This window comes from Etheostoma cragini, chromosome 13 (genome assembly GCF_013103735.1).
Source record: "Etheostoma cragini isolate CJK2018 chromosome 13, CSU_Ecrag_1.0, whole genome shotgun sequence".
In the NCBI taxonomy this organism is placed as follows: Eukaryota; Metazoa; Chordata; class Actinopteri; order Perciformes; family Percidae; genus Etheostoma; species Etheostoma cragini.
The window spans coordinates 1,288,634-1,312,652 of NC_048419.1; the positions used below are offsets into that span (position 1 = coordinate 1,288,634).

The following is a 24,019-nucleotide window of genomic DNA, read 5'->3' on the forward strand; positions in this document are numbered from 1 at the left end:
GGGGGGGGGGGGGTCTTTTCTCCCCACCATATTGTGGCGATGAGATTAATGTTCCTAACATGAAGACAAATTAGAATGGAAACAAAAAGGCCAAGCTTCAGCTAATCACTGTGAAATACAAACAAAAGATTGGCTTTGTTGTCAAGCCAGACGTGACCAGATGAGAATAAATTAGGGTTTGCTGGTGCTAATGTTCTAATTAGTCGTTGTTTTTTTTTTTTTTATCTGCCTGGTAAGTGTCTCCCAAACTGCAGCTGGCCGAGGATGCATTCAGTTTCATCCATGAGAATGTGAGAATGGAGTTGAAGAGGATTAGAGCCACATGTGGAAAATGGATTGAAGTCCGGAGTTTAAAATTAGAATAATTTGTTTAGTTTTGTTTTTAATGATTTTTTTGGTCAACCTATGGAACAAATATATAAAAATCAACACCAAAAATATGAACAAAACTGACAAGCATACTTGCATACACACACACACACACACACACACAAGGGGGGGAGAGGTACAAGTACAGCCCCAATTAATCTTAACCCTAAGACGAGGAAACCAAAACCTTAAAATGTCCAGTTGTCTGCATGCAAAAACAAAAATAAAATTGAATTAGAATGGAAATCAGAGTTTAAACTCAGAACTCAAATACAATTTTTCACAAAGGCTCTAATCCTCGTAGAAGAAGTGTATCAACAATGAACAATTAACAATAAATGCCTTCTTTTTTGCTGATATAAAAGAAAAAGCGAGAATACTAAATCTATTTGCGGCAAGTCTAAGGTTAACATGAAATGAAAGATTCCTGACAAGAGAAGTGGTTCACCGGTTCCTTGCTAGTGCCTGAAAGATGCCGGCTGAGTTCTGCTCTGAGCTGTCAGCCTGCAGAGGAGAATACAATCACAACCCATTTCATGCCTATCACCGCCCGGCCTAAATGAGGCCTCATGGCTTCAAAAGGCAGGTGACAGGAGAAGCCCTGTCGCGCTCAAGGAGCCAGAACAGCAAACCAGACAAAACCTTTGATTGACACGTGGCTGATCCCTTTATATTAGCGCACAGTGGAAAATAGTACCACGTTTCACAGTCACATTTAGGTTAAAAGGGCTGTACTCAATATTCAATGATCAAAGAGTGGTCTAGGATTGCTTCCACATGGCTCTCATAGCCCGTTCCCTCTGGCCCCCCAGTGGCTAGAAATGGTGATGGGGGTAAATCAAACCCTGCGTGCCCTGCTCTGCCTTGAAGAAAATGAAACAGTACAGATACAGTACTAGGGGACCACTAAGGTCTATATAAAGAGACTTCAGATACAGTATTAGGGACCACTAAGGTCTATATAAAAGAGACTTCAGATACAGTATTAGGGGACCACTAGATTGTACAGCTAGCTAGACTATCTGTCCAATCTGAGGACTATGGTTACCTGGTCCTCAGATCTCTGCAGGGTAACTCCAGACAGCTAGCTAGACTATCTGTTCAAGTGGAGTTTTCTCTCACAAGACTAAAACAACCTAACGTAGACGTACACACGGACAAAACAAGTTCCTTTCCGAGGCTATTTGGCAGAGGCACCGTGGCTCCGTCCGGCGTTTAGCACCACCCACCGTTTGGGATTGTTTAGAAGAATAGCCAATTAACCAAAGAACTGTTTTTTCTCCCATCCCGGAATGCAGGGTGGACTAGCCAGACCCTCCCCCACAGCGCTGTGGAAGAAGTTCTGGCAATTCCTTTATGAACCGTTGGTTTCAATCAGCTTGCCATTTGACTTTTTTTATTTTTTATTTAATTACCTTTCCATTAGCAAGAGAAGTCATTCTCATCAACGTCACCAGTGGAAGGTAACTGTGTCTGTGGCGTTTGGCGGTGAAGTGGGCAGCAGTTGATTGTTACAGTGTATGTGTTAGCATATGCATCGGTGTACACTCAGCTCCTGCTGATTGGGGGTGCAGGGACACAGAGATGCAATCACAAACTCAGACATGAACGCAGACATGCACGAACATGCACAAACACAACCGGTCAGTGAAGAATGCCAAACCAAAACAACGTTCTTCCACATTCCACAAAATAACTTCCAGGGAAAGGACTCCAACTTGTCAAAGCAGGCGCATGGAGACAGTACGTGTAAGTGAACAAGTAGGCTGTGTTTTCTTTGTCTCTACTTAAGAAGGGCAGATGAAGAGATCTCATGCCCTTGTCTCTTCTGCCATCACTCTGTCAGCCACGGCTCACATTTTATTTGCAGGGCCTATTTACTGTGTCAACACTACCTGGCCACTCACAGCATGTATCTGTATGGACCATTGGTGGCACCCTCCAGAAGTCAAATAACATGTCTTCCTTTATACGTGATGTTCTTTGAACAATTTTATCACCACATGATTCCTTTTTCAAATTTTAATGCCTGTGTCACTACTCAACCTACTACCAAATCCATGAAAAGAGCTTTAATAACTTACAAAACTCCACTCACTCAACTGTTGAGCCGACTGTTATCTTTACATGTTGAATGACATACTGTAAAATGTGTTTGGTTTATACATATCATGTACACTGAAAAAATTGATCTTAAGTTATAGGACAGGCATGTGAATATGGCATACTTGAGGTATGTCTCATATAATCAATATCTACAATTATAATGAAAAACATTTTGTATTTTAATAATGACCAAAGGACTCTGAATATGTATCAACCTATGACTGTTGTAACAGCAAACATTTATAAAGATTTTTCTCTTGTGTTAAACAGTTATTTTGTATATATTGGTTTCTGTATTTATTGCTTATTTAATGTTTGTCTGTTTATGTATGCACCAACCACAGAAGCAAAATCTGTGTAGGTGTTAATTACCTGGCAATAAACTCTATTCTAAATTAGAAGCAATAGATGAACGTGTGTGTGCGTCTTACCCGATGATGTAAGCCAGGACCCCCAGCTGGATCAGGCGGCACACCACTCCCACCCTCCTGTTCCTCACCAGCACCTGGCGCGGGGTCTCGTACTCAAAGAAGAAGTCGGAGAGGGCATTGCTGATTTGGCTCGACATCTTCTTTCATCAGCTGACCCTCAGAGAGGAGGGGGGGGGGGCTCTCTCTTTTCACCCCTCTTGCATACAAACAGTCCACTTTCACATCTGCCTCTTGTTTCTCACTGGGGACCAAAGTCTTCTGCTTCCTCTGATAGACTAAGTGACGCGCTTCATCAGAAGTCCTGGAGTGGAGGACTTTCTCCCTCCCACTGTTCTCTCTCTCTCTCTCTCTCTCTCTCTCTCTCTCTCTCTCTCTCTCTCTGTCTCTCTCTGCACAGGCTCACTCTGTCACTTCTTCCCATTCACAGCTTCTCCTGGCATTTCATGGCATGTCTCTTCCTTTTTGCTTTATCTTCCAGATGTTTTATGCAGCACTCACCATTTGTGTAAAGCCCGTGTAGGAACTCACTCTTGACTCAGTTGCAAACAACTCAACAGCTGCCACACATGCACTGGACCTCCTCCTCTGTGCAATCAAACCTTATCATTTCCACTGACACTCTCTTCCTTCCTGCCGTCCTTCCTTAAGCTCAGCACAAACACACAGTTTGAACGCCACAGTTCAGTTTATTTTCCTACTCTTGTGTCACCATTTTTTAGACATTAAGCCCTCTTATGTTTTATCTTCCCTCCCTGTGGGAAACACTTTGGGTTTTCACACCTCTTAGAAATCCACTTTCTCTCCTTTCATATACTTTGCATTTCTAATCTTTATTCTTAGAGGAAAGCAAGAGGCAACTGCACATTCATTAAAAAATTCCATTTTCAGCATGAATACATTTAAACATTAAGAATATTACATAAAAGGTTTCCTTATTTCCTAATATTACATAAAATGTGTAAAATGTTTTTCGTACTTGCACTCATGGTGCTTTCTAATCTCCACAGATTAGCAAATGGAACATCTTACTTTGGAATCATGTTTAAAACCCAAATCTAAATCTAGTTAAAGCCTATTCCAAATGAATATCAATTGGAAATTGCCACAAAATGACCATGCTTAGAATTTGGTAGGATTGTAAGGATTTGGCCGGATTGTAAAGGTTTTGCATGGATTGCAAAAAATAGAGGGCTGTATGACAACCTCAATACATAACCCTATTGACTTTAAAGGGACAATGCAATTTGTTCCAATTTGCACAAACTGCAATTAAATTTCCAGTTAGCGATCATTTCTGCTTTAAGCACTTCAGTTAAATCATGTAAATATAACATAAATGCTTTAAGCCAGGGGTGTGACCACACTGGAAGATGAGAATCACCTCAGCCAGACATATATGTTTATTGACATGCTTTTATTCAATTAAAAAGTAAAATATCCTTGACTGTCTCGTATTACCTTCTCATATAGAGTTCGGTCCACATAAAGCCTGAAGAAAAGTCAGCAAAAAAGTTCCTCAGCCATCAACAAATGAATGCATTTTGATAACATTTTAAAAGCAGGCCAGCGAACAGCCAACTCCCAGCAGCCTCCTTCACAGGCCTGAATACACAAACTCGCTGGTTGGGTGGGATTTCTGAGTCCCAGAGTCTCCAATCAGACAAACGCTGCTTTGAATGTCGTGTAATTGCAGTTTGAAAACAGTTTCCCATCTTTTTGGTTTGTCCTAGGTAGGATAAAGTATTTCTGATTCTGATTCTGATAAAATGCATTGTGAACCTAAGTTCATATGCGGCCCGGATCAAAATTTGCAAGGGGCCGGATGTGGGCCGCGGGCCTTGAGTTTGACACGTGGGCTTTAAGCACTGAGTGAAATTCCATAAACATTACATAAAAGCATATATATATATATATGCTTTGGCTAAATTTCATGACTATACACACACATAGTGCCAAAATAAAGAAAGAAAACAAAAGTGAAACTAAATTGTATGATACAGAGATTTCATTTGATTCAACTTTACTAATGATGGGCTAATGGTATTCATGCAGCCACAACAGCAACAACAACAACAACAACAAAATGATAAAAAGAAAGAAAAGTTTATTTAGACTCTTTCTCCAGAGGGGCAGCTCAGCCAATCAGGGCAGGTGGGCTTGTTCCCGGGCAACAATAGCCCATCACATTCCTACTCTAGTGATACACAATTCCTCTGACATTAAATCATGCACGTTTCCAAAGAATTAGTTGCATAATTTCCTGTGTGTTGCTAAATAACCTGTTGCCACTTGTTGGTGCTTCAACTGTTTCCTTAAATTTGACTAATGCAACATTCCAAAACTGTTAGTGGTTGTGTGATGCGCTGTTGGTGTGAGTTATACGGCCTGGACCCTTACAGAGTAGAGCCCGACCGAACATTTGGTTATTTAAAAATCCAATATTCTGTTATATCGGCCACTATACTATATTAATAAAAAAAATAATCTAGAAACTTGTAACAAAACATGAACAGATTTCCCTAACATCAGTTATCATTTTAAATGCCGATACCGATAGTTGGGGAAATGCCTGATATTGGCCGATAATATCGGCCTGCTGACATATCGGTCGGGTTCTATTATAGAGGGAATGTCTATACTAAGCTATTTGAGGACACTCTGTTCCCAATGGTTTTGGATGTAAATGCTATTGCTTACAATCAGAACAGTGGACACACTGACCAAAACAGAACATACAGTATATTTCACTTCATTCTTTTCTGTAGAGATCAAATACCTTTAGGATATTATACCAACTTTACTTAAATAACAGCTTTTAAATCTAACACCATTAGCCAATAATTCCTTACTATGACACATTCTTGAGACTTGAAATAATCTCACTTGAGTTTATAAATATTCTGATATATTTCTGAACTCTCTTGTTCTTGTCTCTGTAATATCTTGATTTTATGAAACAATCCGATCCCGCGTTCTTTTGTGGTTCGTATCCCATAATCTACTGGCTTTACCTCTGTGAGTTGATTCTGAAAGCAGTTATGACATCTCGGAGAACAAAGTGACACAGAGCAGGGTTCAGTTCACAATGTTCTGAAGGTTTATTGAGACACACAGGAATAAGTATTTTCTAGCGATTGCTCCATTCAAATCGCTGACGTGAGAGCAGATCTAAGAAAGGGTCACCAGAGGAAGGTAGGATTGGTTCAAGGTAGATAAAGATGAGAGAGGCTTGGTTCAGTATTTTACAGAATGGCATTTAACAGATTCACAACGCTAACACAGTGACCTTGACTGATGGATCTGTTTTCCAGTTCCAAACATTTAATTATTGTTGAAAATGGCTATCTCATGTTGTTATTATATGTTGAAGTGAATATATTGCATGGAATTGATTAACAGTAGGTCTGGCAAATAACTCAAAAATGATAGTGTATTGATTTTTAGGGGAATCCTGTAGTGCGAATTTAATAATGTGTATTCATTTGATGAATGTCTGAGGTATCCTCGAGGCAGATTAAGGTCCACTACCATGCCTAGTAGTGTAGCAGAGTGAATCCAGCATGAAAAGACTTTTCAGAATCAGATACAAACAATAAACAGAATCCCAGACAGACAATCTGCAACTGGCTCCCAAAGCTGATTTACATTCTGTCTCATTGTGAGGTAAAGTCACCATGTTGGTGGCCTTTATTTTGACAGGACAGCTGGAACCCGGGGCCTCTGCGTTGAGGTGTAAACCTCTACATATGGACAGCTCCTCTACCAAATGAGCGGTGTTTCGTTATTTGCACAAAATCCAAAAAGCTGTTGACATCCAAGTTTTTAAAAGTGGGTGTGTTCCTTAGGGCTGTCAAAGTTAGGCAATAATAGCGTGTTAACGTAAATTGGTTTCAACATTGGTTCTGTTATGATTGTTAGTATGGACCATACACTGTAAAAATAAAGTGACCAGTGACATCACTCACATTGGTTTGTGGGGTGTCGTTTTAAAGCCAGGAGTTGGCATTTTGGCTCTGGCCATATTGGCTATTTGGAGCTAAAAGTGATCATATTTAGGCAAGAGGGCGGAGCTGATGAGGATGTGGAGGCTGGTGGAGTCAGTGTCATGTATGGTTTTAATGGTGCTGTGCTAAGCTAGGCGCTAAAGAGTGAAAGTCGCTGATTTCCAACTGGCTGCTTTGAATCATCCAGCAAAGATGTCCCGGCGGGTAAAAAGGGACCTCTGGGCACTGGCACCGTTCATTTGCATATACGGCAGTACAAAGAGCTGCTTGAAAATCAGTGGCTGTGCCTTAAAGGTCCCATGGCATGAACATTCAGAAATGAAATGGTGATAGGTGTAAACCGAGCCCTGAGTATCCTGCTCTGCAACTGAGAAAATGAAAGCTCAGATGGGCCGATCTGGAATCTTTCCCCTTATGAGGTCATAAGTTGGCAGTTGGTCAAGGCCACACCCCCAGCCTCCACCTTGACCCCCCCCCCCCCCCCTCCTCAAAAGCTACAGACTCAGAAATGGCCCATACTAAGGAAATCTCATTGTGGGACTGGATCTAGTGGCTGGAATTATGCACCAAGGTTGAATTTTGGGAAAGAGACTTCAGATACAGTATTAGGGACCACTAAGGTCTATATAAAGAGACTTCAGATACAGTATTAATGGACCACTAAGGTCTATATAAAGAGACTTCAGATACAGTATTAGGGGACCACTAAGGTCTCTTTAAAAGAAACTTCAGATACAGTATTAGGGGACCACTAAGGTCTATATAAAAGAGACTTCAGATACAGTATTAGGGGACCACTAAGGTCTATATAAAGAGACTTCAGATACAGTATTAGGGGACCACTAAGGTCTCTTTAAAAGAAACTTCAGATACAGTATTAGGGGACCATTAAGGTCTAAAATAAGAGACTTCACCCAAAATCACTTTGCAAGCCGAGCTTCGCTCCTTGCATGCAGAGATCTCCTGGCAGGTCCATGCTGTCCTCTGCTGGACGATGCTGAAATGCCATGCACCTTTCAGTGTTGTGATTTTATCTTGATTGAATGTAGCATGGACCTTCTTTATTATTCTGTTAATTTAGTTAATTATGACACAGTAAATGCAAACATGTGAAAACATTGCATTTCCCTTTAGTTCTTTTTCTAATTAGTTTTTCTTTAGGCATCTTTCCTTTCCATCTGAAATAGAGATAGTTTAGACAGATGACTAATATTTCGGAAATAGTAATAACATTGCAATCAAAGGGTGTTGTTTGAACACCATGACACACCAATAAGCTTGTGTCCACATGGATGTGTACATGAGGCATGTGTATGATTTAACCGGACAGTCCTTTACCGAGGGGGTTAGCCTCTCCTCTTTAAGCGTAAGCAGTTAGCAGTCAGTAGCCTGTGCCTATGTTAATGTTAACTAGCATGTTAGTTAGCAGTAATTAGCCTGGGCCTATGTTAATGTTAACTAGCATGTTAGTTAGCAGTAATTAGCCTGGGCCTATGTTAATGTTAACTAGCATGTTAGTTAGCAGTAATTAGCCTGGGCCTATGTTAATGTTAACTAGCATGTTAGTTAGCAGTAATTAGCCTGGGCCTATGTTAATGTTAACTAGCATGTTAGTTAGCAGTAATTAGCCTGGGCCTATGTTAATGTTAACTAGCATGTTAGTTAGCAGTAATTAGCCTGGGCCAATGTTAATGTTAACTTGCATGTTAGTTAGCAGTAATTAGCCTGGGCCTATGTTAATGTTAACTTGCATGTTAGTTAGCAGTAACTAGCCTGTGCCTATGTTATCTCCTAACATATACCTACCTCTCTGTCTATGCTGATTGGGAATGATTGAGATTTCTTTTCCACAGCTACCAGAAGACTTACAGCTTTCAGACAGGTTGCTCACGTCACATTCACGTGGTCAAGCTCAGTTGGAGGCTGCGCAGTAACGCTCAGCATCACCGGGAAAGAGCTTCTCCAGAACAACGGAATACGGTAGTCCATTTCTTTAACTGTCCATGATGTTTACCGTAGACAGAATGGATGTGTAACACCCATTCTGTGACGTCAAACATCTGCGCCGAATTAAACCACGTGGGGACATTTTTGCAGAGACAGCAAAACATCCGCAGTGACGCTTGTTTGTCTATCAGTGAAAAATACTTTTTTTGTTTGTTTTTGGCATTAAAAAAAATCTCAGGAAAAAACGAGTCACTTTAACTAGACCATGCCCAACGAGCCCGACCCTCCTCCGGCTAAAAGATTCAAGCCGGGGTCAGTTTTCTTCCGTCAACATAAGAATAAACCTGGAATGCTGCTGCCGAGAAAGGGACATGGGAGCACCCCGATAGAGGTCCAGAGGAAACAGCTCCCGATCTACCAGGCGAAACCCCAGCTCCTCAACCAGCTGAGACAGCTTCACAACGCCATCCTCATAGGTAACGTCCCGGGCTCCGCGCAGCTAAAGCGGCTACAACGCTAGCAGCTGCTCCCATCTCTCTGTAATGCTGACTATTCAAGTTGGAGCAGTGTGAGATGAGAATGTTGTATGCTTATAAGATTTGTACTCGGGAATATTGAAGACTAAAAAAAGAAAAGAAAACCACTCAATTAAAATGAACATCCACTTTGAAATAGAAGGATGTTGTCAGCTGTGTAATATTACAGTATAGGCTGGGCGATATGTGTATACAAAACTATTTAATATATGTATGTAGTTGCTCTCAGGACTCAGGACTGTGCACCAGGTCCCCCCCTCTCTTTTCTCTGCACTACCTATACTTTATGTTTTTATATTTCAATTTTTATATTTTGTGTTGACACTGTAAAGGGGTTGCTTCAATCTCATTGCACAGATACTGCACTTGTGTATAATGACAATAAAGGCATTATATTCCAAAAAAATTAAATATCACGATATTTTTGACCACACATCAACGATATTGCAGTGTTGACTATAAATAATCATCAGTAATGTGGATATAATGACTAAGTGGGTAAAGTCAAATAATAGTTACAACAGTCTGGTAATATTTATATTTACTGTAATGCTGCCTTTAAAACCAGGAAAAGACACCACTTATGCTATTATACGATATCCAGAATCTATGACGATATCTAGTCTCATATCATGATATTGATATATCAATACAGCTATGTTTTAAGTTATTAGTTTTCAACAGATTCACAGCATTAAAGCCTATTTAAATGATTGTTCTGGCTTGAATTATTTCCCCAACTGAGTCACATGTAGGTGAACATCATGCTCAGTGAATGTCACATCTGCTTTCCACATTTATGTCTAACTTGACCCATTGTCTCTCATACATCAGGGGAGACTGGCTCTGGGAAGACCACCCAGATCCCCCAGTATCTGTATGAGGCCGGCATAGGACGAGCAGGCATCATTGCCATCACTCAGCCCCGGCGAGTTGCTGCTGTCTCGCTGGCAGGACGGGTGGCAGAGGAGAAGAGGACTCCGCTCGGCAAGCTGGTACGCACCACAGACCGGTTCCCCTCATCTCTGCTTAGTCTGCTATAAGATATAAGCTTCAGTTAGGGTTGCACGATATGAGGAAAATATCTCATTGGGATTATTTTGAGGGTCCCCAGATGGGGGTGGGGGGGTGGTACGATGCCTTGCTCAAGAACCCCCGGCAGTGCCCAGGAGGGGAAGTGGCATCTCTCCTGCTACCAGCCCACACTCCGTACTTTGGTCTGGACTGAGCTACTGCCACACCATACACACACACACACACACAAACACACCCAAACACACATATATATTCATTCTAGGGATAATAACCATTTAAAGAAAATTGTTGCAAAGAAAAATTATGATTCAAATTTGAATCAGTTATCCCCCACCCCTACTAGATATAGAAGTATCAGGACTTCATGTTTATGGTGAATCAACATTCTTTTTCAGGTGGGTTACACAGTGCGCTTTGAGGATGTCACCTCCTCTGAGACCAAGCTGAAGTTCATGACAGACGGCATGCTTCTGCGGGAGGCCATCGGAGACCCCCTGCTGCTGCGCTACACCGTGGTGGTCCTGGACGAAGCTCACGAGCGCACCGTGCACACTGACGTGCTGTTTGGCGTGGTTAAGACCGCTCAACGCAGGCGCAGAGAACTTAATAAGATTCCCCTGAAGGTGGGAGTTCCATTTCTCTTCACTGAGATATTTTACAATGGGCTTTTCCCTTCACTGCATGGGCTCATGAGATAAAAAAAGCTTCTATGATTAATTTCTAGATGCAGATTTTCTGCCTCTGCTGTGTTGATGTGTTGAAACATCTCCGTCTATTCACCCAAACCGACGCTTCCTTGTTACGTGTAACCTGCCACAGGTCATAGTGATGTCAGCCACGATGGATGTGGATTTGTTCTCGGAGTACTTTAACAAGTCACCTGTACTGTACCTGGAGGGCAGGCAGCATCCCATTCAGATCTACTACACCAAGCAGCCCCAGTCAGACTACCTGCAGGCTGCACTGGTCTCCATCTTCCAGATCCATCAGGTACACTTCAATCGTTGGAGAGAGAAAAGTCTTAGCAGTTGTACTGGTTTAGTGAAGTCTGAGTTCCTCTACTGTAATGTGTTTTTATTGCAGTTGAGTACAAGGGGCCCTAGCTATTTTTCTTACTTAATCACTCATGTGTAATCAGGTGTATTTTTAATTTGAATCAAAGCCAAAAGAGATTATCTTTATTTGGCATTATTGTCAGTGTTGCGACCAAGTCATCTTTGCTCAAGTCCCAAGTTAGTCTCAAGTCATTCGGTCCAAGTCCCAAGCAAGTCTTGAGTTATATTTTGGGAGTCAAGTCATGGGTGGAGCTAAGCACCAGACAGAGCCACGGTACCGCTGAAAAAAAGCCTCGGGATGGAACTTATTAGGTTAGAATTATAACACAAAGAAAGCAGAAGGTAACAAAAAAGAGTGAAATCTGGTGGAATTTTGGAAGTGGAACATCGTGGATATAGAACTACAAGTCGTCAAAACAGTAATTTGAGTCCAAGTCTCTGATTATTTAACACAGACCTGTTGGTAACAGCCTCCCTGGGTGCATGTTCATATACTGTGATGATGATCCTCCTGTACACAGGAACAGAACACGGTTTGGTTGTTTGCACACAGGAAGCCCCTCCGTCCCATGATATCTTAGTCTTCATGACGGGTCAGGAGGAGATCGAGGCTCTGGCGAGGACGTGCCGGGACATCGCCAAGCATCTGCCCGACGGCTGTGGTCCCATGGTAGTCATCCCTTTGTACGCATCGCTGCCCCCAACGCAGCAGCTCAGGGTTTTCCAGCCAGCGCCCAAGGTAAAGGCAACAGTATGCAGTATGCAGCAGAACCAGAGTAGTGTACACAGAGAGACTAAATTAAAAATTAAATAAAAATAAATAAAGAAATGTAGTCACATAGTTTTCAGACAGAGTATTTGAAGTCTGTGCACTACTGTTCTCAACTTTGTTAAAGACATGACCATTCCAGACATGTTTTAGCTTTACTGCTTAAAGGTACCCATGACATGGTGCTCTTTGGATACTTTTATATAGACCTTACTGGTCCCTAATACTGTATCTGAAGTCTCTTTATATAGACCTTAGTGGTCCCCTAATACTGTATCTGAAGTCTCTTTCCCAAAATTCAGCCTTGGTGCAGGATTCCAGCCACTAGAGCCAGTTCCACATTGAGCTTTCCTTAGTATGTGCCGTTTCTGAGTCTGTAGCTTTTGAGGAAGGGGGGGGGGGGGGGGGGGGGGCAAGGTTCAGGCTGGGGGTGTGGTCTTGACCAACATCATTGGCCACATCACGGTGCCTTTTTTGTCAACTGTATGTATTGTAGTCTAATCCTCTATTATTGTATACCTCATAGTGAATGTTCTCTTTTCCTCCTCCTTCAGGGAAGCAGGAAGGTCATCCTCTCAACCAACATCGCCGAGACGTCGGTTACTATCTCTGGGATCAAGTTCGTCATAGACACGGGGATGGTGAAGGCCAAGCGTTTCAACCCAGGTTAGATGATTGTGTCTTCACACACAGTATGACCTCTAACACAGCATTCTTATTGCAGCATGGAGTCCATACAGAGTCCATTGTAGGACTTCAGACATTACCACAAAGTCATGAAATGTGTGTGGCAGGGCCCATTTCTGTACATTTTGCTGATAATGTTTCTGTACATACAGTACTTTTACAGCATGTTGTGTTTTTGTGGGTTTGGTTATTTAGCTCTGATCTTATTACTTGTTGGTACATGTGTGACTGTGTGACTGTCAGACAGCGGGCTGGAGGTGCTGGCAGTGCAGCGGGTTTCTAAAGCCCAGGCGTGGCAGCGAGCAGGTCGGGCTGGCAGGGAGGAGTCCGGCTCGTGCTATCGCCTCTACACAGAGCCGGAGTTCGACAACCTCATCCCTATGACTGTGCCTGAGATCCAGAGGTACTGTAGGACACCTTCTGTTTTTCATACGGTTAAGACATAGGAAGGGAAATATGGTGCAAAAGGTGAGAGCTTGGATAATACGATCTGAGAACTTGCAGAACAAAAAATCTGAACTTGTATGTTAAAATGTGCACCAGTAAAAACAAAATGTGCTATTGCAAAAATGAAATTTGCAATTTATATACAATGGAAGAATGGTAGCATGGCTTATTTATGTAGCATGGAAGCTAGCGTTAGCTAACTTGCAGGCCGCCCGCTTCTAAATACTGTTCATGCAAATATCAATCTACACATTTGTGAATATTTTCTACAAGTGCAAATTTCAATTTACAAGTTCAGATTTTTTTTACAAGCTCTTGTTTTTTTTCTTTGTGTGACTTCACATTTTTTGTTTTGCAAGTTCTTACATTGTATTCTACATGCTCTCACATTTTGCTCCATATTTACCTTCATAAATACAGCTCAGAATGGGCCGCTCTGCAACGATCTGAGTCTCTCCAAAATGATGATTTATTTAGGTGTGTGTGTGTGTGTGTGTGTGTGCGCAGGTGTAACCTAGCCAGTGTGATGCTTCAGCTCATGGCCCTGGGGATTCCAGATGTGATGAATTTTGATTTCATGTCCAAGCCTTCTCCAGGTAAGAATCCTTCTGCACCCCCGGTCATCCACGAGGGCTGCTGTCTCGTACTAACCTGTTCTGTTCATCCCAGAGGCCGTTCACTCAGCTCTGGAGCATTTGGAGCTGCTGGGCGCTGTAGAGAGGAAGGAGGGGCAGGTTTTACTCACTGCTCTGGGGAAGAAGATGGCCAGCTTCCCTCTGGAGCCTCGATATGCCAAGGTAAAAAAAGGACTGGGACATTGGGGACAAAATGTGACAGCCTCTTGGTCACACACCTAACCCAGATAGAATCCTAGTGTAACAGTTCCCTGCCTTGTTTTCTCCATCTCGCAGACCATCCTGTTGTCCCCCGACTACTCCTGTGCTGAGGAGATTTTGAGCATTGTGTCTCTGCTGTCAGTGGACACCGTGCTGTTTAACCCCCCTGCCCGGCGGGACGAGGTGCTCGCTGCACGCAAGAAGTTCTCCTCCAGCGAAGGAGACCACATGACGCTGCTCAACATTTACAGAGCGTTCAAGAAAGTCAGTGGTAATAAGGTGAGTCGAGCTGGAGGAGTAGGGCCAGAACATGTGTGCGGCTAAGCAGAAGTAAAACAGTGTTGCTGTCTGCTGTTTTAAGGAGTGGTGTCGGGAGAACTTTGTCAACAGCAGGAACATGGGTCTGGTGAAAGAGGTCCAGGCGCAACTCAAAGAAATCTGCCTTAAGGTACACATCTGAAGATCCTTAGGAATACTGTGTATGTGAATGTTCTGTGTATGGCTAGGCAATATTACCTGATATCAGTATTAGTATTAACGGTCACATTTACCTTCCATTTTTATGGATGGTATTATCTCATTCCATCAGAAGGATGTTTTACGGCATGCAGTGAAATTATTTGATAATTAGGGTTGTGTAATAGACGTCTGCAGCTAACATCCCGTTGTGCTTCTCGGTTTACCAGCTGAATTTGAAGCTGGAGTCATGTGGGGCGGACACAGGGAACGTCCGCCGCTGCCTGGCCCACGGGATGTTCGTCAACGCTGCGGAGCTGCAGCCCGACGGCAGCTACTTAGCCCTGGACACCCACCAGCCCGTGGCCATCCACCCCTCCTCCGTCCTGTTCCAGGGAAAGCCCGCATACGTGGTGTTCAACGAGCTGCTGCACACCTCCCGCTGCTACATGAGGGACCTGTGTTTGGTGGATGCCGACTGGCTGCTGGATGCAGCGCCAGAGTACTTTGGCCGCAAACTCCACCCCACCAAGAGCTAACCAATAGAGAAACAGACTGGAGTACATCTCTGTGAGGACACCTTCCTAGAATCACCCAGGGACAATAAGATGGAAGATGGACTTTCTTCACAAAGATGAATTTGGGATAAAGACACTTATTGATTTTTGTTTCAACTGAACCTTTTCTGTGTAGAAACCCTGTCTGGCCTTCACTACCTCCCAGTTGACAAGCACTTAGCATGTGTCACTGCAGCAGAAATATGCATATTGAGGCCTCACAACTTTGACTTCCTGTAAGACTTTAATTCAGATTTTATAAATAGGGTTTCTTCTGCCTGGTAGTAGTTCATCTTGCCATTAGGCCACCTGGAAGAGTCTTTTTGAAGTGTCATGCATCAGTTCTTTCAACATTTGCATGCGTTTAAACAACACAGATAACCTCACAGGAGCAGTTCTTCAATAATCCTCGTCTGATATGATTTTATTTTGATATATTTGTTATTTCTGAAAACAAAAAACATATCAAACTTGCTGAAATGCTACTCTTCATATGTTAGTCTCACAGGATATTGTACTCTATTGTTACGCCACCTACCTGACCTGATTCAGAAATCTATAGTAGACTGGTAGGGGTCTTTTCAGTGTGTTTCTGAATAAGAATGACGAGGTAACAGTCTTTGAAATGTTGGCTTCTCAGAAGCTAAGTAAAGCAATTTTGTCTTAAGCTTTCCCATCATGTAGTCCGGGGTTTAAACAAAGTGGTCTTAAAGGGTTTTTTATATGCAAGGGCGGTAGATTTTTCATATCTGAGGTTAGGTAAACACAAGAAAATATGAAATCACCAAAGTTGGAGTTAGAATACGAGGCTTTTACATGTCACAGTGACATGACTTGGCTTTTAGAATGCCTCTAAATGCAGCACTTGTCTTGTCAGCCTGTGCATGCCTTTCCTCACATGTACAAGATGATTGTATCAGCAGTTCCCCCCCCCAATACATGCACATCAGGAGAAGTAGCATGCCTTATTCTCCAGGTTCTGCTCTTTGCTGTTGTATGTTACTCAGCCCCTACACAGACTAACCACAGACGTATGCTGACAACATATGGATGCAATGCATGGAGATTCTAGCTAACGATCTGATCCCTCAGGTCTTTCTTACTTTGTAGTGTGTAAATCCCACCCCGTTTAGGAACAGGATGGATTCTCTGCTTTTTTTTACACTGGACTCAGGATTCTACATTATATACTGTAACCTGAATAAAGTACATAAACTATTTGTAACTATTAAATATACACCAAATGCATTTGAGGTACAGAATTATCCGACCATGCTACAACAAGGTTGTGTGGTTTTTTTTGTCACGAAGGAAAAGTAGACCACTTAGGATCTGCATGTTATAAAGTTTGTAAGATCAAATGCACGCCTTTGATGATTTTATTTAAAGTATACTTAATATGACTTGTTACATAAAAACTATTGGTATAATTTCTAATAAAAATGGAGTCACTGTCCAGCAGAAGAAGTCTACATGTAGTCAGTAAAGATTCAGAGGCATGGGGGGATTTTTCACTCTCTGGCTTTGATAAGGTTATGGTCCCATGGTCCATGTCTGTGAGTACCATGTCAGGTCTAAAAACACTCAAAATTTGTTTTACAGATACATAATTCACTACTAATTCCAGCCATTGACATTTAGTCATATTTATATTTTCATAATTATATTTTCATTTTTTTTTGGTGTGTTGATGAATTGAACAGAACATTTGACATGTATGTACAACTTTGTAATATGATCAGATGACAACACATTTAGTTCACTGATTTGTTTTATTAGGACATTTGAAGTGTTGCTGTTTGAAAACAGCTCCATCTTCTGGCACCAGGGCTTCACGTCTTCACGTCTTCACATGATGCAACTCATCATTACCCGGAGAAAATCCTGAATGATGCAACTCCTTCCTCTAGGACACCCAGGTCCTGCAGCCAGACACTCATTTTAAGTCATGGATTTAGATTTAACGGCACAGCTGATCTTATGGGTTAGAAATCATTCTAAAATGTGTAAAAGTATATGAGACAGCCTATTGTTGTAATGATGGTGACCTTACTTGTATTTTTGTGTCCTGTCATCTCCCAAACCTTCTCAAATGAAGGACCGCTAAACTGATGGGACAAATAAGACCAGGGTCCGCCATCTGAAAGGATTTTTGCTTTTAGATGTGTTATTACAGAAACCCATGATCATCAATATCTATTCAGAAATCATAAAAGGGTTTATTACCAAAGTAAGTTACGCTTGGTGCCTACACAAACAAAGTGATTTTTTAATTACTTTTGGACTTTTTTGCGTTCAGTCGACAGAACTGCTAGGTGACAAAGGGGGAAGACATGCAAGAAGTCATAACAGGTCCGACTCAAACCCTGGACCTCTGCATCAAGGCATAAACCTCAGAGTATATGTGCGCGTGTGATAACCACTGACTCATCCTGGTCCCACCCTACAAACATATTTAACATTAATATAAAAACAAACAACAAATACACAACCAAATATGTACAAAACAGCTGCTTATCAGAAGAAAAAAGTATTATCTGTCATCTCATGGATGGAATTATAGTAATAATGTATTTTACTGGGGACCCCCTGGAACCCCCTAAAGGACATCTGAGTACCCAGAACCCACTTTGAAAACTCCTGCTCTAGTCTAGTAGACAGACGCTGCATCAACTTTCTATGATGGGGAGAGGTGTTGTAATACATGCATGGGAGAGACAGATGTTAACCACGTGACCTTCTTCATCAAGCCACAGGGGGCGCTGTAGGGACCACAGACTGTTCATTGGTTGCGATCGGTTGTGCTTGAGACATCATCACCTGGCTGTAACTTTCAGAAAAATATCACATTTGCTTTATTATATTACATTATAATACCTTTTCAAATAGCTGTGGCTGTATTAAAACGTAAAATAAAACACGTTTTTTTATTTGTTTCGTTTTGAAGGCAGTATTTCCGGTGTAAAGGTCAGAGTTCGATAGTTCCGATAGGTCAGGGTGTCCTTCCACACGTGTTTGCTGTAAGCTTCCAGAAGCATCAGTAACGGGTAGTTAGCCGCTTGTTGTGCTCCGTCAAACTAATTTATTTGTCGTTACACGTCTTCCTATTTTCATACAGTCATGCTAAAGTCAGTCGTCCGCGCGGTGGGAGCCGCGGTTCGCCTTTCTTCAGCCACCACGTCCACAGCCAGGGCTCTGCCACTCGGCTGCCCGACACTGCGCTCTCCAAGCTCGGCCACAACTCGGCCCTTCACCCGCTCCCTCTGGATGCTGAACAACAACGGAGCCTCGTCAGGATACAGGCCCAAACTGTTTAGGTCACAAATGTTGAATCCCTCGGTGTCGTGTGGATGTGGAGGACTGCACACGGAAGGTAAGGGAGAAAAAACGTTATAGCTCGCCTCGTTTCAGACAATATTAACATGAGAGAAACGCGTAGCTCTGTGTGAAGACATTACGCCAAAATAGCGCTAATTTAACCGAGAGTTTCTCATTTCTAAAGCTACTTAACCCCTTGAACGCAACACTTTAGCCTGTCAGAAAGGTTAAGTCAGCACGCGCTTTTACGAACCACACTATTCATTTAAACAGTTAATGTAGCATTCACCTTGAGAGAGAGAGAGAGAGAGAGCTAGGTGCAGCTGTCACCTCCAGAACACTAGTTAACACGAGAACTGTCAATAAAGGAAATAAAAAAAGAATCATTAAAAACTCAAAGAAGTCTTCTTGTCAGTGGCATGTGTGAAATAGCACGAGTACTCAGGTTGAGGTGAGAAGGTCATGCGCTGGAAGATGAATGAGAAGTGATGTGAAGCACGTCCATATTTTCATAACTAGCGTGTTCTATAACGTTAGTGTGTGAAACCTCCTCATACATGTCGCTGGCTGTCATAGTTTATAATAATTATGGTGTATTGGTACTTCTGGACGGAAGCACTTTACACTTGAATATGGTTTCTACAGGAACAGAATATAACAAGACATACGATATAATAAACTAATATAACACACAAATGGTATATCAAATGGTTTGCATAAAACACTATATTTACAATGAAGTCACAAAAAATATAGCATACCTATTACATAACCTCCTGAAAAGACAGCAACAATACAACTCTAAGTTGGATCTTATTGGCTCCTGACCTTCTATTACACACGCTGTCCAATCAAATTTAGGGGGTTGAACTATGTCAGCTGTGATTACAGAGTAAAACTATTAAGGATCCGACCAGCCTGTGCATATCCTGTTGAATTTACAATTGCCAAAATGAATGAATCCTAAGGTATAGTAGCATTGTGTGTACTGTGTGGTAGCGACCCATGATGGGACACTGGAACACGCTAACATCAGGAATCACAATGTGAAGGTATGCAGGGAAGTTGTCAAAGGGAAAGAAGTGCTCTTGGGATGACCTTGTCAAACCAAGAGCAGCAATCAAGCCTTGTTGTAGGCATTAGAAACCAGTTAACCGGGCTAAAGCCACGCTATGAAACCTGCATCGCAGTCGCTGCACGATAAGAGAGAATTTGACCACTACACACATTTTGTCATAATTGTATAAGATTGTTATACCTTTTTCAACAGGTGACAAAGCATTTGGTGATTTCCTGTCTGATGAAATCAAAGAGGAGAGGAAGATCCAGAAAAGCAAAGTTCTTCCTAAGATGTCTGGAGGATGGGAACTGGAGATGAACGGCACAGAGGCTAAACTCACGAGGAGTGTTGCTGGAGAAAAGTAAGGCTGGCGCACATGGTGATCATCCAGTCTTTGTTGACGCATGCACACACTGTTCTATTCAATTCTATTTATAGTATCAATTCATAGCAAGAGGTATCTTGAGACACTTTACAGATAAAGTAGGTCTAGACCACACTCCAGAATTTACAAGGACCCAACACTTCTAGTAGTTCCCTCTAGAGCAAGCAACAGTGCGACAGTGGCGAGGAAAAACTTCCTTTTAGGCAGAAACCTGGGACAGACCCAGACCCAGGCTCTTGGTAGGCGGTGTCTGACGACCGGTTAAGGTTAGAATGAATAGGGCCAGTACCAGTCCCAAAAAATAGTAGTTTGTGGCATCACAGGGCACGGCAGATCGTAGCAGGATGTAACATGGTATCGCAGAACGTGTAGCGGGGCTATGGCGACAGCTGCAACCATGATTTAGGAGCCTCCTTGATCCGAGGAAACATGATGAGGGACACTAATGAGCTCTTGTTCAATTCCATGTGATGTATAGTGTCAAATCCCAACAGGAGATATCTCAGGACACTTTATAGATGTAGGTCTGGACAACACTATAACTTACAAAGACCCAAACATTTCCCCAAGAGCAAGCTTTTATTTTTTTTTATTTTTTTTTTTTTTTTAAATGAAAGCTTTTATTTCTCCAGGTAAGTTGATTGAGAACAAATTGTCATTTGCAACGACAACCTGTCACATTCACACAGTTCCACATTGTGGACGCTGCCCAGTACAACCACAGTCTGATCTGATGCCACTGAGCAGGTAGCTGATTGGCTCCTGACCTTCTAATACACATGCTGTCCAATCAAATTAAGGGGTTGAACTATGTCAACTGCAAACATTCTTAATAAATTGCAATTACACAGCAAAACAATTTAACGTATCAAACTGTGAGCCCCCCAGTGTTGGTGATGAGGGAGGGCCAACTTCCCCACCCAGATTCTATCCTGTCGGTGTGGGTTTGAACAGCTGACCTCCCGGTCATAAGCTCACCTCTTTAACCTTTAGGCCACCGCTGCCCATCTGGTGCCACAGTGGTGAGGAAAAACTCCATTTTGACACGCAGAGACCTCGGACTGACCCTGGCTCTTGGTAGGCGGCCATCCTCCGACGCTGCTGTTTGGGACCCAGAGACACTGATACAGATGTTCTGCACTCTTCTTACAGAATCACGGTCACATTCAACGTCAATAACAGCATTCCTCCCAACTTTGAGGAAGAGGCAGAACAGGGACAGCAGAAGTCAGCCGAAGAAGAGGTGAGTTGTTTGTGGTTTTAAAAGATGTCTGTGAAATGTGAGCAGTCATGACTGCATTGCCCTGGACAATTGTCTTAAAAACACAAAATGACTGATTTAAAGCTGTGGAAATTCAAATGTAAACATGGTAATAATTATAACTTGGGTTCTCTTTACAGGCAGATATTGTGTCGACACCCAACTTTGTTGTTGATGTAACAAAACAGGGTGCCAAACATTCCTTGGTGTTTGACTGCCATTTTCCTGAAGACGAGGTGAGCACAGACATTAACTGAAGAGCCGTAAAACATTGACAGCAGCTGCATCTCTCTGACCTTACACTCTGACAGTTTAATAGAAAAGCTGGATTTGTGACATTTTCTAGATGAGCCATGGTGAAGGAGAAGAGGAAAGCGACATATTTGCCATTCGTGAGGTCAGTTTCCAGCCTGAGGGAGACTCCGAGTGGAAGGAGACCAGCTACACACTCAACACAGACTCTCTGGACTGGGTAAGAGTTGAGACAGTGTGTCTCTATTGATATAGACGCACAGTGCTTAACATATGGGATAACAACACACTTTAATAACACAGATTAATAACTTAAAGGGGACCTTCGATAGTGATCGATCTGGACCCTATGTTTTTCCATGTTAAAGTGTCTAAAATGAGCTGCGATGTAAGAGTTGGTTTTTTGTCGAGAGGTCGCGCACCACTCTAATTTTTTCAGCAGCGCGCAACAGACTGGAAACAGGAAGCCTGAACGCTGGTAAACTTCCCTTCATCAGTTCTTTTATGGTGAATGAAAGGCTCGATCACACCAAGTATGTCCTCCAATCAGATCGAAGCATTGATAGCATCTCTCATGACGCCACATTTTTGCACGCCAGCTCAGCTAAGGCTACTGTAAAATGCCCTTTTATCCTATGAAACTGTTGATCTATGTCCACCAAAAGAGAAAGGCTCCTGTAGTTGTTATAACTGCCTGGATTCCACCGCCACAGATGCGCTGCGTTCCGGCTGCCCTGTGGTTTTGTTCCATTGTTCACCATACCACAGGTTACTTGCAGGTTTATTGTGTGTTTACTCCTCCTGAATGTTTGTGCTTCTACCATAACATAATTGAATGGGTTTTTCCATTTCCTCCAGTTTTGAATGACCCTTACCAAAGGGTTGTGGCTGTGTTTTAGTTGTTACATTTAGTGGGAGTCTGCACACAGGGTTTCTTTTGAAAATTGATTGGATGCTTTTGCCCTTCCACTTCCTGGCCGGCCTGTGCAATACCCCGCGGCTCTGTCAAAAATAGACCCAGCACGTAATTTGAGTGGAGAGCTGCGCCCGGGACGCGCTACGTCTCGGCTGGTGGAATCCTAAGTAGGGCTGCCCAAGAGAGGATGGAGACCCGAACCGAGCCCGACAGGACCCACCAGGCCGGGTTCGGAGAGATATTTGAAGTGATGTTTGAGCAAATATTAATCATGTTTTTAGTCTCTAAACATGCACAAGCACATGGTTAGGCACCACTAATGACATTTCGAGCATGTTTAGAGGCTAAAAACATGTTTAAAACTTGCCCTGTTAGAGCCTGTTGGGTGCTAACTCCAGCCAGAGGATAATTCGGTGTAGGCAGCACCGACCGCTTTCATTTGTCTCACTACTGCCAGCACAACAAATAAAAAATAAAACAACAGCTACGCGTTGAAATCGACCAGAATTCTCCTTTAACGGATGCCAACTTGGTTGCTGTGGTTTCTCAGGCTCTGTATGACCACCTGATGGACTTCCTGGCTGACCGGGGGATCGACAACACCTTCGCTGATGAGCTGACTGAGCTGAGCACCGCCGTCGAGCATCAAGAGTACATCAAGTTCCTGGAAGACCTTCAAGGCTTCATCAAATGTAACTAATGTTAGATTCAAGCTAAATTTCACTTTTCTTCTATATACATCCTGGCAAAGGTGGTGGTATGGCATTGCAATAAGATGAAAGTGAATGATGGAGCACTGATTGATTTAAATTCATACCTTTCAGCACTCTAAAGAGACTGACAAGTACTCACGTGTCTGTGACAGTGAGCTCTTGTCCCACTACTAGTACTTGGCTGCAAATGTCTTCTTTATTAAAATGTGACTTTATTTTCCTGTAACTTAAATTATCTAGTTTAAATCTAATAATGAAGGTCATGACTGTGCAGAAACCACCATCAGAAGAATTGTCTCCTAATTGTTGAGGTCCTGTTTCCTCTGCAGTGGTATGATATGATCCAGTCAGAATGTCCAGCTATCCTAAAGCCGATAAATGGACACCTTATCAAGATGTGAGCTGGAAAGGGTTTACACAACCAGTCCTCACTGTTTTAGCAAGGGAGGTGATGTAGACTCCCAGTGATCGGACTCTGTCAGACCAGAGTATCTGAAGTCTACATTTGAATGGCATACATGTGGATGTCTACAGAGAGAATGAAAGATCAGTGTTCAATAAAACTGTTTCATATTATATCACATATGGTATGTACTTCTTTATGCCAAGTATATATCAGTCAGTTACAACAGTTGTGATTGCACTTCTTAGAACACAGCAAAATACTCTAAACCCTTCATGGATTTAGGCTAATTTGAGACTAACAGTTTTGACTTCTGCGTTTCAGGACTAAATTGAACTAAGGATTGAAAAAATGCGGAATATTTCTTAATGATTAAAGGTCCCATTAGTGGTCCCCTGATACTGTATCTGAAGTCTCTTTTATATAGACCTTAGTGGTCTCCTAATACTGTATCTGAAGTCTCTTTTATATAGACC

General features: G+C 42.4%; 3 protein-coding genes across 10 annotated transcripts in view; 2 read left to right on the top strand and 1 right to left on the bottom strand.

The window, feature by feature from the left end:
* p2rx1 (purinergic receptor P2X, ligand-gated ion channel, 1) overlaps nucleotides 1–3,277 on the bottom strand; it is a 39,515-nt gene extending 36,238 nt beyond the window's left edge. For 3 of the 8 annotated variants that reach the window (XR_004659067.1, XR_004659068.1, XM_034890053.1), the window contains exon 1: nucleotides 2,907–3,277. Coding sequence is in view for 2 of the 8 variants with exons in the window: in XM_034890053.1 (XP_034745944.1) it covers nucleotides 2,907–3,043 (137 nt within the window). In the remaining 6 variants the exon portion in view is untranslated. The remainder of the gene's footprint in view (nucleotides 1–2,906) is intronic. The other 5 variants (XR_004659066.1, XR_004659065.1, XR_004659070.1 and 2 more) reach the window with 3 other exon arrangements.
* A 5,706-nt stretch (nucleotides 3,278–8,983) lies between these two features.
* dhx33 (DEAH (Asp-Glu-Ala-His) box polypeptide 33) lies at nucleotides 8,984–16,517 on the top strand. The gene is made up of 12 exons (XM_034890067.1): nucleotides 8,984–9,333; nucleotides 10,228–10,388; nucleotides 10,824–11,051; nucleotides 11,248–11,418; nucleotides 12,037–12,222; nucleotides 12,807–12,918; nucleotides 13,183–13,342; nucleotides 13,894–13,982; nucleotides 14,056–14,183; nucleotides 14,298–14,501; nucleotides 14,584–14,670; nucleotides 14,909–16,517. The coding sequence occupies exons 1-12, from the start codon at nucleotides 9,123–9,125 to the stop codon at nucleotides 15,215–15,217; spliced, it is 2,046 nt and encodes a 681-aa protein (XP_034745958.1). The 5' UTR covers nucleotides 8,984–9,122; the 3' UTR covers nucleotides 15,218–16,517.
* A 1,691-nt stretch (nucleotides 16,518–18,208) lies between these two features.
* Nucleotides 18,209–23,549, top strand: c1qbp (complement component 1, q subcomponent binding protein). Its single transcript, XM_034890068.1, has 6 exons — nucleotides 18,209–18,608; nucleotides 19,824–19,974; nucleotides 21,151–21,241; nucleotides 21,400–21,495; nucleotides 21,606–21,731; nucleotides 22,978–23,549. Exons 1-6 carry the CDS (start codon nucleotides 18,356–18,358, stop codon nucleotides 23,125–23,127), a joined length of 867 nt encoding a protein of 288 aa, XP_034745959.1. The 5' UTR covers nucleotides 18,209–18,355; the 3' UTR covers nucleotides 23,128–23,549.
* The last annotated feature ends 470 nt before the right edge of the window (nucleotides 23,550–24,019 follow it).

Coding starts and splice junctions, on each gene's coding strand:
- dhx33 (XM_034890067.1), top strand. CDS start 9,123: ATGCCCAACGAGCCCGACCCTCCTCCGGCTAAAAGATTCAAGCCGGGG. Junction 13,983..14,055: donor CATGTCCAAGCCTTCTCCAG/GTAAGAATCCTT, acceptor TGTTCATCCCAG/AGGCCGTTCACTCAGCTCTG. Junction 14,184..14,297: donor TGGAGCCTCGATATGCCAAG/GTAAAAAAAGGA, acceptor TCCATCTCGCAG/ACCATCCTGTTGTCCCCCGA.
- c1qbp (XM_034890068.1), top strand. CDS start 18,356: ATGCTAAAGTCAGTCGTCCGCGCGGTGGGAGCCGCGGTTCGCCTTTCT. Junction 18,609..19,823: donor TGGAGGACTGCACACGGAAG/GTAAGGGAGAAA, acceptor CTTTTTCAACAG/GTGACAAAGCATTTGGTGAT. Junction 21,732..22,977: donor ACACAGACTCTCTGGACTGG/GTAAGAGTTGAG, acceptor GTGGTTTCTCAG/GCTCTGTATGACCACCTGAT.